General features: G+C 41.5%; 1 protein-coding gene across 2 annotated transcripts in view; it reads right to left on the bottom strand.

Annotated features, from left to right (window-relative positions):
* Fbxl17 (F-box and leucine rich repeat protein 17) overlaps window positions 1-18331 on the bottom strand; it is a 439437-nt gene that overhangs the window by 392214 nt on the left and 28892 nt on the right. For both annotated transcript variants that reach the window (XM_052193248.1, XM_052193249.1), the window contains exon 4: window positions 17681-17812. In XM_052193248.1, coding sequence (XP_052049208.1) covers window positions 17681-17812 — 132 coding nt within the window. The remainder of the gene's footprint in view (window positions 1-17680; window positions 17813-18331) is intronic.

Genomic DNA, 18331 nt, shown 5'->3' with positions numbered 1-18331 from the left:
TACAACTGGTTCAGACAGCTTTTCTCATCTATTGAAATAGCCTCAACTGCAGAGTACGATGGAGCATTGGCAGCTGTGGGAGACAAGCACATTTGGCTAAGGGAATGTGAAATGGTATAACTGTTAAAGAAGGGAACCTGAAGGCATCAATCAAAAGCACACAATCCTACACATCAGGAACTAGAGTCCCATTCTGAGAATCAACCCTACAAACACACCGAAATCTCGACAAATTTTTACACAAAAACTGTAGGTTTAATATGTTCGTGCACACACACACACACACACACACTAAACTAAACTAAAACAACAATCCATAAAACTTAAGATGCAGCCTAAGTGCACAGCAAGCAGCTGGATGCCCACAAAATCATGTTAACTCCAAGCAGACTTCCACACTACAGTTTCAGAAGACAAAGACAAAAGAGCAGTATGAAACTTAACACAAAAATGTGTTAAGATAAAAAGTAAAGTACATAATTTTATACCAAGTTAACTTTTAAAGAAATTAGTACAAAAAAAAAAAAAAAGAAGGAGGGAGAAATATACAGGAGGAAAAGAAGAAAGGAAGAGGAGGTCCAGAGAGAAGGATCTCTCTCTCTCTCTCTCTCTCTCTCTCTCTCTCTCTCACACACACACACACACACACACAATCAGCTGCTAAACTAAATGATATTAACAAAGTTATAAAATGTTAATTTACCACACAATGATTTGGGATACTCTAAACAATAACAATGAACAATCAAAAAGACAAAAGACAAAATCAGAGCCAAGGAAGCAAAAGACTTGTATAGTAAAAATAGTGAAATATTGCTAAAAGAAATTAAAGAGAAAAACTGGAAGAGAGAGTTCCTGTGAATAAAACCTAGAGTTGTTGGAGTGACGGAAGCTGGAGGTTTCTGGGCATCAGACACAGTGAGAGGGAAGAGATAACCTATGGGCGTGGGGAGAAAATATTTACAAATAATGCACTTAGAATAGTTAACTTGAAGAACAGAATATATACTGCATTTCCACAACTCAACAAGAATAACCAAAATACCCAATTTAAAAATGGACAAAATGTTTGAAAGATATTTCTCAGAAGAGGCTATAAGCATTGCAGCACACACCTTTAATCCCAGCACTGGAGAGCCAGGTGGATTTCTATTCATTTAAGGACACCCTGGGCTACATAATAAAACCTTCTCTCAAAAGATAAAGGGAAAAAAGGGAAGGGGAGGAAGGAGGAAGGGAGGGAGGGAGGGAAAAAGAGAGGAAGGGAGGGAAGGAGAGAGGGAAGAAGGGAGGGAGGGAGGGAAGGAGAGAGGGAAGAAGGGAGGGAGGGAAGGAGGGAAAGGAGAGAGGGACGGAGGGAGGGAGGAAAAGGAGAATGGGAGGGAGGGAAGGAGAGAGGGAGGGAAGGAGGGAGGGAGGGAGGAAAAGGAGAAAGGGAGGGAGGGAAGGAGAGAGGGAGGGAAGGAGGGAGGGAGGGAGGGAGGAAAAGGAGAAAGGGAGGGAAGGAGAGAGGGAGAGAGGGAGGGAAGGAGGGAGAGGGGGAGGGAAGGAGGGAAAGAGGGAGGGGAGAAAGAGAGAGGGAGGGAGCCAATAAGAACATACAATGCCTATGGAGGTAGGATAAATAGTGTCAACATCATTCAAAGCATTTTTCATCACTTCGTCATTTTTACCCCTGCCTCCTTATGTTAAAACTATTTGATGACTTCAAGAACTATAGCAAGAAATGTCACTAAGGAGAAAAACATACTAGAAACATAAATGAAAGATGAACTACATAAAAGACAAGATTGTTATCAAAAACTATCAAGATAACAAAGAAAATCATATATAGATAGAAAACAACTTAGGTTTGTGGCAAAATTTGTCATGAGAAAAAAAAATCAGGAAGAACCAAAGTATCTATCAATAATGAATTACTATAGATGAAAATATTTAGTATAATTTTAAAGAGACAAATACTTATGTGTACTGAGTTTACTGAAAATAACTAGAAACATTATCAAGAAAGATTTACCTCACAGTCTTTTCTCTACTGTAAGGTTTTTAGCTATTTACATCTATTTTTATAAGAACATTGTGCCTCTTTCTTACATTTCCCAATATACTGTATTTTCCCCAATATGTGTGCATGTGCATACGTTCATTCATGCTTCTGTGTGTGAATACATGTATACACGTGTTATGTTTCTGAACTACACATGTATTCAATATTATCACCTCAATGGGTAATTATCTAAAGGAGAAGTTATTACAGACTACCTTGCTTACGTAAATTACTTGACTTTTTCCATTAGATGTATTACACTGTTTCTTGGATTCTAAAATAACAAAGAAATTAGAGAAAAGAACTCTTTATCTCTTTTATAAAATTAGGATTATTACTGTAATAAAGAAAATAGTAAAGAATTCTGGTTTGCCCTAGTGGTAAGACCAGGAGCAACATCTAATTAAGTGTTTCTATAAGAGAGATAGGATATCATGGACACAGTATTCTAAAAATAAAAGGTAACACCAACCCAATGAATAATAACAAAACACAGTTGACCATATTTAATTCTTCAAGTTCTGTTACCTGTAGAATGCCCAAGAATCACTGTACATCGCTACAGAAGCTATGAAGCCTTTTGGAGTGTCTACAGAAATGATCCTCTCCAACTGACTTGATGGGAAAACAGGAAAGAAGATATTACTCCTATTAGTTAGGACTCCTGTGATTTCAAGACACCTACAAAAAGATCTGGACTTAATTATTCTGATATGGTCATTAGCACTCAAGAGATGCTTAAAGACTAGTTAATAACAGATTGGGCTTAGAAAAGGGTTAATTCATTCACATACCTAATTAACCACAGAGAGCAAAAGATCATGTTTTATGGGATTATCAAACCTGTAATAAGCATCATTTACTTGCAAGTTTTTGTGTTTTGGTTTGGTTTGGTTTTGGTTTTTTGGATTTTTTTTTTTTTTTTTTTTTTGAGACAGGGTTTCTCTGTATAGCCCTGGTTGTCCTGGAACTCACTCTGTAGACCAGGCTGGCCTCGAACTCAGAAATCTGCCTGCCTCTGCCTCCCAGAGTGTATGCGCCACCACCGCCCAGCTTACTTCCAAGTTTGAACACACAGTCTTTAGGGTACAAAATATCACACCATTTGCTGATTTTTGACCTCTCATTGTGTCTTCTCCCAAATATCAGGAATCAGTGATGACAAGTCAATGAATGCTGCTAAGCCATAAATACCTTTTGCCTTTTATCTTGCTACACTGAGAACACCAAAGGATTTTATCTTTTTATATTCATGAAAATATATGACATTTTAAAATATCACACAAAGGGTTACTGCTTTGTGCTTCAAGTGTGTCTCACATTAAAAAATAGCAAACAATCTTCATACAATAAACTGCGTGAAGGTTCACCAAATACACTGCCAAACACTGTGCCAACTGTGTCAGTCACTTACAAGGAACCTCTGACTAGAAATAAGATGTATTTTAGAAATGATAAACAATCAGCAAATATACATACATATACATATATATACATATACATATACATATGAGGAGGGGGTATTCCATAGGCAACAGCACTTAAAGAACTGAATACAGAAAGGTGAATGCTGGCATTATTTCACTAGGTTTATGACATAATGCATGATGTGTACCTAACATGTACAGAATAAACATTATAGAGAGCACTGGATAAAATGGAACTATAGTATTGACTCACCAACTCATTGATAACACTTTTACCTTTACTTCAGAGTATACTCAATCTGCTTATAAAAAGTCTATTAGGAATGAACACCAGATTCAAACACATGCCGCCAGTGCTTGATGGACAGACCTACAGCATCCAGGCCCATGTGAGCACTCCCTGGTGCTCACTGCACCTGAGCACCCCCTGGTGCTCACTGTACCATTGCCAGTTGCCAGGATGGGCACACAGAGAACACGACAGACGCCACAGGCGATGCTGGTGCACTGGAGTTGTCACCAGAGTACACGAGCTCAGTTACTGACTAGGCAGTAAGAGACTGTGCTTATTAGGTTTTATTCCACCAAAAATGAACATTGGACTAAGATCGACTTACTTAGTTAACTAAGAAGAAATCTGAAAATGGGTGGTTTTAAAATTAGGAGAAGACATAAATACTTGCAGTATGTTTTCATTTGGTTCCCTGAAAAGCTGTTACTAAAGAAATTAGTAAAATAATTTTTTTAAAGATGTATTTATTTAATTTATTTGAGTACACTGTAGCAATCTTCAGACACACCAGAAGAGGGCATCAGATCCTATTACAGATGGTTGTGAGCCACCATGTGGTTGCTGGGAATTGAACTCAGGACCTTCAGAAGAGCAGTCAGTGCTCTTACCCACTGAGCCATCTCTCCAGCCCCAAATAAATTTATCTTCATGAAAAATTATACTGGTTGTGTTTATTCAATTATCAGTATCAATATAAACTGGTAGGTAAAATTTTGCAAGATTAGTATAGTAAGTTTGAATTCAGTAAACCCCATACAACTAGTAATTGGTTAGATTACTGGTCATTTGCTGTATATCCTGAAAGAATACTACTTTTCTAAGCTGGACATCAAGTCACAGGCACTGCTGGAGTTGAAAGAATTCAGAACCACAAAGCAATGGCCTCACTACAAAATCTACACACACAATTCACAGATGGAAGGCAAAAATTCAAGGGACCAATAGACTCCATCTGCTTGGCCCAGGGAGTGGCACTGTTGGGAGGTGTGGCCTTGTTGGAGTAGGTGTGGCCTTGTGAGTGTGGGCTTTAATAACTCAAGCTAGCTGCCTGGGAGCCAGTATTCTGCTGGCAGCTTTCAGATGAAGAGGCAGATCGCACAGCTCTTCCTGTACCACGCCTATTGGGTGCCAACATGTTCCCGCCTTGATGATACTGGATGAACCTCTCCTGTAAGCCAGCCCCAGTTAAATGTTGGCCTTATAAGTCTTGCCTTGGTCATGGTGTCTGTTCACAGCAGTAAAACCCTAAGTAAGCCACCATCTAAACACCTCAACAGCTAGCGTGAAAACTCTTAAAAAGAGTACACTAAAAGTTAGGTTTGAATCATCCTCAAATGAAATTTCAAGAATATTCTTACCTTAGTCTGTTAAATTCTAACCCTCTTAAATACAAAATTATTCATTAAAATATCACATTTGCCAGGCATTAATGACCTTAAGATTTTGATCACAAGAAAAAACTACACTGCTTATTATTCAGATACATAGTCAGCTGAAACAAACAGGAAGACATAAACTCTGAGTAGTGGCTGTCTGGGTCTTACCACCCACATGCAGAAGACAAGTACATGGAAGAATGTAATGCAATAATACTCAAATCAGTGGTGTAAATGCAGGGGTCTTAAGATAATCTTTATATGCATGCCATTTTATAACAATGAAATTTTAAAAATTAGAAAACATGACAGGATCGGTGGCACATCACAGCACTCTGGAGGCAGAGGCCAGCCTGGTCTACACAGTGAGTTCTAGACAGTCAGGGCTACACAGAGAAATTCTGTCTAAAAAAAAGATAAAAAAAAAAAAAAAAGAAAGAAAGAAAAGAAAAATTAGAATACATCTAACTCAATATAAGTTCCTCTAAGTCAAACTGGACCTAAACACACGCTGTAAATTTATAAGTAATGCTTAGTTAAGTCAAACTGAAGTATCACTGTTTAAAAGTTCAATATCTAATTCTGAAATTCCTAAGTACATAACAAATTTATACTTAATAAACAAATGTCAATTAGTGAGGAGATAATACCTTTCGTTGGTATTTCTCCAGGTGTAAAGACTTTGATGTGTAAAAACATCAAAGCAAGGAGTACACATCAAAGATAAATAGCGAAACAAACCACAGGCAAGCGTTTCTTTTTAAGACAATGAGGCACTAAGACTGCTCTTCTAATTGAAAAAAAAACAAACAAACAATTTCAAGCAAACCCCCTTTCTACAACTTGATGACAAAGGTCCACACCGGCTACAGAGCCTAAAACGCAGTGACCACAATCCGTATCTAAGTCTGGAGGAGGAGAGCCAGGTGAGGCCTGCACAGAACTGCGATGCCTGGACTCCACACCCAGTGACCAATTGTGGGCTGCACAGCACAGGGCTGCTCCCAGCTTGGGTGAGATCTCTATATTCACTAACAACTAACGCCATGAGGACTAGTCAGTCCATAGCAAAATGTAGTCCTGGGTGCACTTTACGTTTTGTTACTAAGTGACGCAGCATGAGGGGATGTACTGTGTGCCAGACCTTGCTAGTGCACACGGCTGTCCACCATTACAACTGCAGAGCGGCCTGACTAACAAACACTAAGGCAGGCTTCAGAGCGAAGGCTGCAGCTCAGCGCCCAGGCCTGCCGTACAGAGGCTTGTGTAACAATGCGACCGACCAAGAAGCACATGGTGACAAACTGAGCAGCTACAACAGGACTCCTTCACTGTGTGTTCAGCAGAAAATGATTTCTACATGTCTCAGTAATAGAAATAAAACATTTAAACACTCAAATTGCCCAGGAAGCAGGAAGACAAGACCTCTGCACTGCACTTCAGCTTCCATTCTGACTTGCAATTCACTGCACATCAAAGAAAATCAACTTGGCCCTCCGCAGAAGGGCTGCTCCTCCTCGGGCAGGCAGCTGTGGAGGACAGCAGAACGCCTTTTCTCCACAGCCTTTACCTTGTTTGATCACTGGTTACTTTTGATCTGACACTGCCCTCTCCCTAGTAATGACTTCCCCCTCATGGACCCTACCTCACATCTGTCACAAAGAATAAAGGGTGTCAAACTGAGACCTGACACCGCCTATGGGCCATGCGATGTGCTGCCAACAGAATACGCCCCGGCTCCCACAATTTCCAATTCAGTTCCTTTTGTTCTGATAGGTACAGGGTTAGGGTAGCAGTGAGAGCAGAAAGGATTATGCACCAACTGGGAGCCCAAGCCTTCTTGAATGTATATCTTTTATCTTTGATTCTTCATCTTCCTAACTGCTGCAAACTTCATAGTGGTTACTATGAAATACATATTCAACAAGTGCAAAAGAAAGTTTGTTTAAATCCCATCCGTGACAAAACAGAGGATACAATGTATTGTATTTCAACTCTAAACCTTAAAGGAAAAGGTTTCAACCCCTTACTGAAGCTGCCAAACAGTACTATTGTAGCAAATGAAATCACCCAACTTTTAGAATTTTGGGTACAAGTTTGTAAGCAGATGAAATAGCCCAATTTTTACAATTTTAGTTCATGCCTTCATGGTCAAAAACCAGAAAGATATCCTAAAACAATGCATACATTGACAGAGGGAAATCAATCAACTGCTAAAATACGCATTCTCACACTAATTTGGTGTGAGAATAGATTAAGGCTAAAAATCAATTCCAGGATCTTATTTAAATAATGCCCTGATTATATTATCTTTGACATTACTAGTAATCATTTCTCTAAAATGAACAGTAGGAAAAAGCATCATTTTTTATCACATTTTACTGAGAATTCTTCAGCCTCCATTAAAACATTTTATAAATTCTTAAATAGGAGTATTTCTCTCTCCTCTAACACATGCACACACAAACAGAACATTATCAGGTACATACCAAAGGAAAGTTTAGGAAGTGTTCAGATCTTCTAAAATTACTCAGAACGAAAATGCCATCTTTTTCTTTTTCTTTATGAAGAAATAAGAGCTTTCTTCACTTTAAAAGTGGAGGGACCGTGGCAAATTAGCAGCAGGGAAAGTGAATGTGAATGAGGTGGATCTAGCACTGCAATGAACGCGAGTGAGTAGTTAGCACACACACAGTAAAGAGTCTCAGGTCTGCAGGATAAGCAGCAAAGAGGTTGTAAGTTGGTTCTGACACGTGGAAAAGTTAACTTCTCCAACAGCTAAAGAAAGATAAATGCATTCACAGAAAGGGGAAGGTACGCAAATCTAAAAAGTTAGCTGAATAAATTAGGAAACTGCAGCCAAAAGACTAAAAATTACTTACTACTGTGCAGGACTAGATGGAAAATATTCAAATTCCTATACTATCAGCAATTAGTATTATTATATCCTTACAAACAATCTGAAAACATTATAATTCAAAGACATTAGTAAAACATGATTATTTTCACTAGACCTTAAAATATGAAAAGGATAGCTTACATACTTGGAAATAACCATTAAAAAGCTATGCGAACACTATCACTTCATAATGCAACTCAAAGGATAAACAGTAGAGTATGTAAAAATCAATAATTTCTCAAGTATTTTCTCCCCAAATTATCCAAATCTCATTTATCATAAAAAAAGAAAAGAAAGAAAGAAAGGAAGGAAGGAAGGAAGGAAGGAAGGAAGGAAGGAAGGGAGAGAGAGAGAGAGAGAGAGAGAGAGAGAGAGAGAGAGAAAGAAAGAAAGAAAGAAAGAAAGAAAGAAAGAAAGAAAGAAAGAAAGAAAGAAAGAAAGAAAGAAAAGGAATTCTACACAAAATTCAAAATTCCCATTTATGTGTTGTTTGGGTCATTCACTCCCTAAGAGTTGGTTCTATATAACTATTAAAGCACATAAGGACGGAAAAAAGTTACAGTTTTTAAGTTATAAAGAAGCAGCTACCGATGGTACAGCAGTGAAGGGAACTAGCTGCTTTGCCACACAGGCCCCAGGTTCAATTCCCAACACCCACATGGCTGTTCACAACTATCATTACTTCCAGTTGCAGGGTAAGGAACCAATGCCCTATACTGACCTCACATACCAGGCATGCACTAGGTTACAGACATGCATGCAGGCAACCACACACTATACCTGCATGCACACATGCACACACATAACTGATCTAAAGATAACTTTTTGCTAACTCAGATAAAGTAGTATCCCAAGGTAGTTACAATTTGAGTTTCCCTAATCACTAGGGAAATTGAACATTTTTAAAAATAGCCACTGCCGGGCGTGGTGGCGCACGCCTTTAATCCCAGCACTTGGGAGGCAGAGGCAAGCAGATTTCTGAGTTCAAGGCCAGCCTGGTCTACAGAGTGAGTTCCAGGACAGACAGGGCTATACAGAGAAACCCTGTCTCAAAAACAAAAAACAAAACAAAACAAAACAAACAAACAAAAAAAAAAAAAAAAAACCCCAGACTTCAGTGACTGAAGACATCCAGGACTTCAGAAGGACTATTCTAACTGTACAGAATACACCAGTTACATCTCAATAATGTAAAGACTGGGATTGAGCAAGTGTTGGTTTGCATGGTTGCTTAAACCTAGATGTACAATGATTTTATTTGTAAATTCATTACAATAAAGTAATTCTTATTTTAAATAGCAGAGATTTATGGGGGGTAGCATGGATGACACGCACACCGAGAGGATGTGATCTGCATCAGTATGGCAAGAACGCAGAGCGTCGCCCACACAGGCTATGCAGGAGTGTGGCTGGTGCAGATTCTGGCAGAAGACCAGGTATGTCAAAAGCCCGAGTGTCGTAGGGCCTCACAGTGGTGCTTCTTTCAAATAATGATAGTAAAATAATAGAAAACTGTAAACTATGAATCTGGAAAACAAATTAAAACATAGTTTCTAAAACACGTTCAGAGAGGTAAATTGAAAGAAAAGAGGAAAGAGACCAGGGGCAGACAAAGAGAAGAAGCTAATTCTCCAAAGCTTCTGTCTTTAGGCCTAATCACTAAAATAATAATGAAATTAAGTCTCACATAACCTACAAACCTTAGCACCTCATTAATGTGAATAAAGAAAAACATTAGCCAAAACTTCCCCCCGGATCCAAATACTACATCTCATTTGCTAACTGGCAAGCTGGAAGGCAGTTGAGGGAACAAGTCCTCATAAATGACAGGCTTAATGGGCTCCCGGCACACCTCTGGCGCCCAGCCTTATCAATTTCTATTTGCCAAGCCTAACGATGCGATTCTTTATCTTAACACACAGTCTCTGGTGCCAGCACTCCAGCACAAAGCCAGGACAGCACTTCCACTCTCGGAGCAGAGAGATAATTTGATTTGCTCACATATTTCTAATTTCTTAAAATATGCAATCCTAAGAACATAAAAAATTTTAAATTACACATAAAGAAGCAAGAATAGACAGAAGTAGAGGACTTCCACCAACTATAAGTTACCACATTAACAAATTTACAAACTCAAGGGAGGCATCGAAAATTTCACACACACACACACACACACACACACACACACACACTACTTTAGAAAAAGAACATAAAAAAATAGTGTTTGCAATGGCCTGTTTTGAGCGTGATCACCCTGCATTTTCCACACTGAATGCCTGCGTCAGGCCTCCAACACCAAGCTAAACTCCCCTGTGTTCTGCTGACATCGGGGCTTCCCAATCATCAGCTGATGAGTCCCTCAAGTTCATAAACTAATTTTAATATTACTAAACAAACAGAATTAGGCAAGTAAATCTGCAGGGTAAAAAAATAAACTACCAAGAAAAGTTAGAGATATTACCCAAGTCACTGCCTGCCCTCCATACAACAGAAACACATGCATTCATTCTTGTTTTCCTATGCATTTAAAATGATAGAATGAATGCATTTATGTTAACAAGTTATTTGGTACATAAAAAATACTCTAAGAGAAAGATGTCAATAGATGAAAAAGAATAAGACCTAACAAAGACCACACGCGTAAAAATTTACTCTTAGATTGAAATGATTCTGTGAAGTAATTTCTATCTTTAATTATAATACTCTTACAAATAGTATTTCAACAAAATAGAGACAACTTACTAACAGAATATACAAGTCAGCATAATTCTGAGCAGAACTCTATCTGGGCTAGAGCTACACATGATGAACCATTCAAATCCCCCTCCACCCTCACGGACCAACCTGCCTGGGGAGAACGAGCACAAGGATTACATCATAGTGAGGCAAGTAAATTTTTTAAAAATTTACTTATTCTTTTAACCTAGAAACTATTAATGTTGCATCATTAAACTAAAAAGCTACTACTTACTTGTTCAAATGTATCTTATTTTTAAAAGTACATTCCCAGAACATTTAAATACAATTCAATAGTATGTTCAAGTCAGAAACCCGCAAACCACTAAACCAATATTTACTCAATCTCTTTTCCTATCTAAGCTCACAAAGAGAAAGGTAAGAGGTGACTAGCTATCCCTGCCCGCCCGCCCCTGGGAGAGCTGACAGCCAGGAGCAGGAGGCACAGCCAACCATCTCAATCAAGAGTGGGCGGGCTTAGTCAAGTACACCAGAGCTGAGCCTGTCTTGGTGCCCTTGACTAGCCCTACACAAGTGCTTCCGTGTGCACAGTAGACTGGCAAGCAGATTCTAAGCAATCCTGCCTGTGACAACAAAATGCCAGACATGAGGTAAGTGCCTTCAAGGAATAGTGGACAAGCAGAAGACACAACTCAGTCACCAGCACATAAAAAGAATGGGCTGCCTAGTCACTGTGGCCGCACCCCAACAAGTCAGCTGAGCACCACGGCCAGACTCAACACACTGTGAGACCAGACCCTTAGCCATGTGACAGCAGATATAAATAACTTGAAGACAAACGCCATCGTATCCATGTAGGCACTGAAACACTTCTTAAAAGTGCTAAGTCATCAATACATTGCCTCTGGAAGGAGACAACCCTGTGAAGCGTGGATACTTAAGTTGGCTTGCTAAAACTTCAAAGAACAGCAGAAAGCTTAACAGAAAGTCAACAAGCTGGGTGTGGTGAGCACAGTTCTACTGCTCTTTGCTATTTGTATCCCTTTCCTCCCTCCCTCCCTCCCTCCCTCCCTCCCTCCCTCCCTCTCTCTGTCCCTCCCTCTCCCTCCTTCTCCCTCCCTTCCTTTGTCCCTCCCTCTCCCTCCCTCCCTCTGTCCCTCCCCCTTCCTCTCCCTCTCTCCCTTCCCTCCCTCCCTCTATCCCTCCCTCTCCCTCGCTCCCCCCCCCCGCCCCACCCTCCTTGTTCCCCTCCACCATCAGCCACAGGCGATGTGGCACTAAAGCTGGACTGGACAGGTTCTTGGACTTCCCAGCCTCCAGGACAACATGCCAGATAAACCTCTGCCTTCACAAAACACTAAACCATGGGTATTCTATTACAGCGGAAGAAAATGGACAAAGACAATGCTCTTGGTAGTTATAACTTTAAAAACAGTTCTGTGGCACATTCTGCACAAAAGGGACTAAAAGGCAATCACCAGGAAACCCTCACTACACTGGAATTCCGCAAACCTGTCTACACGGGGTTTATCGAAAATGCCAAGTGCATCCACAGAAGGCCTGTCTGACTCGGAACTGAGAAAAATACAGAGCCACTCTCTCTAAAGGCTCTACAGTGAAATAGCACTCAATTTTCTGACATGGCTCATTAGAGACTCTAAATGTCAAATACTCATAGTTTTCTGTAAGATGAGCTTATAATAAACAAAGATATCCCTCCCAAATTCTAAAATTTATTCTACTTAAGTTGGAACCACAAATAAGAATATTCACCAAATCTTACTGCTTCACATACAAAGGCAATTTCCACTTGTAGTGTTCTTCATGCAATTAGTATTCCATGTGGCAGATAAAAATAAACCTCCCCACTAAGACCACCTAAAAGAAAAGAGTTTTAAAGGAGGCCTTCCATCAGCAGACACTGTGTAAGCTTTGCATCTTTATGGTTGTATCGGGATGGACAAGCCCTGCCAGTGGACCATGTGCCGGGACAATGCTGCCACCTAAAGGCCAAGGCTCAACAGGAGCAATGCCTGCTCCGGCAACTCCGGAGGCCACAAAACCAAGGAACTGTGGAAATTCCCGACTACACGGGCAAGCAGAGCCTCTAACAGTGTTTCAGTGACAATTCAATTTATGCAGAGAGAGAAATAACGAAGTTCATTTGAATACTGGTCAAAGCACAGGTCAAACTCGGCTGGCATCTTTCCTGAGACAGAGTTCTTTCTTGAATATCTCTATTAGTAGCTAATAAAATCAGTAAATGACCAATATATTTGTCAAAGCAAAAAACAGTTGACTACTTATGTGTTTCATTTATTACATAAATATATTTAAGTCCCATGGAAAGTTAGCTATCAGGGATTCAATCATCAACGTGTTCCAAATTTCCTTCTAAGAACCTTAATGAGAATTATGTTGGCTTCTCTTTAAGGTTTATGGGAAACACTTTAAATTACCCTGTGAAATAAAAACCAAATCCAGATCTGATTCTCTTCGGATTTAAGTATATGCCACATTTTCAATATAAAAAAAGCATGTCTTCCCAGCATAAAGAGCACCACCTCTGAAAGCCATGAGCTAAAATCCTGCGGGGACAGCAACCCACGGGCATCTCTGTGCTCACAAGAACATATGTGCCAGTCAAACCAACAAAGACACTACTAAAAATTAGAAAATGGTTAAGATGTTGTGCACCGGAGGTGACGAGTGATAAGATATGAGCTGCCACAGTGTAGCTCTAGTGTATCTAACAAGTCAGTGTCACCAAGCGATTTGAGAGTACTTATTATGCCACTGACTCTTCAACTATAACCATAAGACAAACGTCAGCACACCGCCATTAGAAAGGGAGGTTCTGTGAGCTTTCGTGACCTTCAGTAATTTTCTCAAGGTTACAATGCAAGTGAGAAACAATGTCAGTCTATCTGACCCAGAAACCTCTCTATAAGTTCAGACACCCTCAAATGACCACATTCATATTAACTTTAAAGAGGACTTTGACTTTTCGTACTCTTTACTGTGTATTTTTGAGGTAAAAACCTATTTTGTGGCAATGAGCAATGAAAGCATTTAATTTTAAATCAAGGTGTTTCAATGTTTAAACAATTCTAAAAAGTGTCATCTCAATAGAACTGAAGTCTCTATAAGAATTTTTTTTGTACATTTTAAAAGCAAATGGCCCTCCTATGGACTGGCACTCTCGGTGTCAGAAGCGCCAGGGAAGCCGCCAGAGGAAGGGGGCAGCCAACGCCTGCCTCTCCACGTATGATGCCTATGGAGCCTATGGACCACAACAGTGGGCAGCACACACGGACACCTAAGGGTGCAGTGGTGGCACACACACACCTTGGTGGTAACAACAGATCTCTTACTGGATTTAAAACCTGATCAATAAGAGGGAAACCTAGCTAACTACTTACTCAAGTGAAATCACCGTTATTGGAGGAGAATCTACAAGCACTAATTTATGAAACCAGCATAATCTCTAACAACAATCTATAAACACTTGTCCTTATACCCACAGATAACTGCAGTCTTCTCTCCCTGTCAAGGAAGCTTCTCTTTGCAATAGAGAGAAACCACCACAGAAAAAACACAACCAATCAAAAGGCAACTGTGAACCCCAGTCCCAACGGACACATCTACAAAGCACTCCCTCACCTAAGGCTCAGGGAACATTGCAGAAGAGGGGCGGTATGATTGTAAGAGACAGAGGATCAGAGTTTGCTGCGAAACTGTGTCTCCTAAGCTAGAACCATAGAGCCTTACACATGTGATTGCCCAAACATAGGCTGACATCAACGTGGATGCCAAGCTGGCCAGGGAAAGCCTCCACTCTACAGAGAACCACAGAGAACAGAGGAAGGCTGGGGGAGGGAGGGAGTCCTCTCCAGGCATGAGAACACCAACTGGTGGTCCAATACCAAGCCAAGCAGTCAGCCCTGAAAACACACATTCAAATAACTATACAAACTGTCCTCAGAAAATGCACACAACAGCGAGTCCGGAAAAGAAGTGAGTGTGAAGGAGAGTGGGGAAGGCATATAGGAGGAGAGTGGGGAAGGGCATATAGGAGGAGAGTGGGGAAGGGCATATAGGAGGAGAGTGGGGAAGGGCATATAGGAGAGTGGGGAAGGGCATATAGGAGGAGAGTGGGGGAGGGCATATAGGAGGAGAGTGGGGGAGGGCATATAGGAGAGTGGGGAAGGGCATATAGGAGAGTGGGGAAGAGCATATAGGAGGAGAGTGGGGGAGGGCATATAGGAGGAGAGTGGGGGAGGGCATATAGGAGGAGAGTGGGGAGGGCATATAGGAGGAGAGTGGGGAAGGGCATATAGAAGAGAGTGGGGAAGGGCATATAGGAGAGTGGGGAAGGGCATATAGGAGAGTGGGGAAGGGCATATAGGAGAGTCGGGAAGGGCATATAGGAGGAGAGTGGGGAGGGCATATAGGAGGAGAGTGGGGAAGGGCATATAGGAGGAGAGTGGGGAAGGGCATATAGGAGAGTGGGGAAGGGCATATAGGAGGAGAATGGGGGAGGGCATATAGGAGGAGAGTGGGGGAGGGCATATAGGAGAGTGGGGAAGGGCATATAGGAGAGTGGGGAAGAGCATATAGGAGGAGAGTGGGGAAGGGCATATAGGAGGAGAGTGGGGGAGGGCATATAGGAGGAGAGTGGGGGAGGGCATATAGGAGGAGAGTGGGGGAGGGCATATAGGAGGAGAGTGGGGGAGGGCATATAGGAGGAGAGTGGGGAAGGGCATATAGGAGGAGAGTGGGGAAGGGCATATAGGAGAGTGGGGAAGGGCATATAGGAGAGTGGGGAAGGGCATATAGGAGGAGAGTGGGGGAGGGCATATAGGAGGAGAGTGGGGGAGGGCATATAGGAGGAGAGTGGGGGAGGGCATATAGGAGGAGAGTGGGGGAGGGCATATAGGAGGAGAGTGGGGAGGGCATATAGGAGGAGAGTGGGGAAGGGCATATAGGAGGAGAGTGGGGAAGGGCATATAGGAGGAGAGTGGGGAAGGGCATATAGGAGAGTGGGGAAGGGCATATAGGAGAGTGGGGAAGAGCATATAGGAGGAGAGTGGGGGAGGGCATATAGGAGGAGAGTGGGGGAGGGCATATAGGAGAGTGGGGAAGGGCATATAGGAGAGTGGGGAAGAGCATATAGGAGGAGAGTGGGGGAGGGCATATAGGAGGAGAGTGGGGGAGGGCATATAGGAGGAGAGTGGGGGAGGGCATATAGGAGGAGAGTGGGGAGGGCATATAGGAGGAGAGTGGGGAAGGGCATATAGGAGGATAGTGGGGAGGGCATATAGGAGGAGAGTGGGGGAGGGCATATAGGAGGAGAGTGGGGAGGGCATATAGGAGGAGAGTGGGGAAGGGCATATAGGAGGAGAGTGGGGGAGGGCATATAGGAGGAGAGTGGGGGAGGGCATATAGGAGGAGAGTGGGGGAGGGCATATAGGAGGAGAGTGGGGAAGGCATATAGGAGGAGAGTGGGGAAGGGCATATAGGAGGAGAGTGGGGAGGAGCATATAGGAGGAGAGTGGGGAGGGCATATAGGAGAGTGGGGGAGGGCATATAGGAGGAGAGTGGGGGAGGGCATATAGGAGGAGAGTGGGGAGGGCATATAGGAGAGCGGGGAAGGGCATATAGGAGAGTGGGGAAGAGCATATAGGAGGAGAGTGGGGAGGGCATATAGGAGGAGAGTGGGGGAGGGCATATAGGAGGAGAGTGGGGGAGGGCATATAGGAGGAGAGTGGGGAGGGCATATAGGAGGAGAGTGGGGAAGGGCATATAGAGGAGAGTGGGGAAGGGCATATAGGAGAGTGGGGAAGGGCATATAGGAGGAGAGTGGGGAGGAGCATATAGGAGGAGGGTGGGGAAGGGCATATAGGAGGGGAGTGGGAAAGGGCATATAGGAGGACTTAGAACAGGAAGGGGGAAACGATATGATCTAAATTTCTTTATTTTCAACATTTTTAAAACTGAAAGGGCAACAAAAATGTCCCCATTTTGAGATGCAAGTTTAAAAGCGAGTCTTTTTTATTAATAATGTTATTTCGACACTGGAAACTCCCACCAACTCCTCCCAGGAATCACATTTATTTCCTGGTGATTGATATGCTATCCCTATCTGTTAAAATTAAATAGCTTTGAGTGTCATCTAGATACATGCTACAGCATAGGTGAACCTAAAAAGACACAAAAGATCAGTACAGTGTGCTTCCACTTCTACTAAAACATGAAATAACAGGCTAACCCACAAGAACCGGAAACAACTTAGGGGCTACCATGTGCTAGGGAAAGGGAGACCAGAAACAGTGGCTAATGGGCAGAGTCTGAGCTGATAAAGAAAATGTTACATAATTAGATACTGGTGATGACTGCACAGCTTTATGAATACAATAAAAACCAATGAACCTTATGTGATTATATCTCAACAAGAAAAAAACTGAGCAGTACATTAATCCATCATGAGACATGTATGCATGTGCTCAAGATATAAAACTTACCAGTAATTATTGAGATTCTTCGCCCACATTTATTCAATCCTGTCTTTTAACCATTCTAAGCAAAAAACTCTATTTGTAAATATACACATTTCTGGGCATTAAAATATTCTTAATCTAGAATTATTGTAATTCCTAGAGGCACCACAGGAACTCCAGCAATGAACAGATTTAGCTAACAAATCTTATCTACTCCAGCATGCCTGAGTTAAGGAGTCGCTATCAGAACTCTTTAAAGACACAGCACCACACACGGACATCTGTTCTCTTATGGGACCGGACTATAAAACATTTGGACAACGTCTGCATTTCAGTGAGTAGTGTTTGCCACTTGATAACCAGGAGACAACTTGTAAACAGAGCAAAAGGAATTCAAACAGTAGGAACCGACTGAAGGATGGAGACGAACGCAAGCACTTACTAATTTGTTCTCCTGCATGTATATCCTCTGTAGCTTCAGACAGCTCCTAGCTATGACAACCATGCCTTCATCTGAGATCTTGTAACACTGGCCAAAGTGGATGTCTTTGAGTTCTCTGCATTTTGAGCCCAGCTGTAAACAAAGAGATTTGGCTCAGTGCTCAGAAAATAACAAAGGCAACATATTTTTAATGAGATTTCTGTGCAATATTTTAAAGAAGCCATACCAAAGATAATGATTTGTAAGCTACTTTTAAAATAGCAGAAAGTAACAAAGGCAGCTAATAACTTAAAACAGTGTTTTAAACACCATCTGCCCTCTAACATACTTATTTCAACTGTACCAACACCAATGTACACAGATTTAACAGTTTTAAGTTCACACTTTTATTTAAGTCTTAATAATGTATGTAAACTAGGTTTGGGCGACCTAAATAGAGAAATGATGGCATAGTTATATAAGTCAGTATTGCACAGCCATTAAAAACTAAAATATAGGAAAAGCAGAAATATGAAAATGTATACTTTCACAGCAAAATGGGTATATATGCTTAGATGGACAGGCACGTGTACAGAGACTGAATGCAGAGGGTTGGCTTTAATGGCTGCAGAGGTTCATCCCTCTGACTGCCCTTCCTTTCATGTTTCATGA

The sequence above is a fragment of the Apodemus sylvaticus genome, chromosome 9 (assembly GCF_947179515.1).
Source record: "Apodemus sylvaticus chromosome 9, mApoSyl1.1, whole genome shotgun sequence".
Lineage (NCBI taxonomy): Eukaryota > Metazoa > Chordata > Mammalia > Rodentia > Muridae > Apodemus > Apodemus sylvaticus.
The sequence above is the reverse complement of the archived record's forward strand: the minus strand, read 5'-3'. Positions and strand labels throughout refer to the sequence as shown.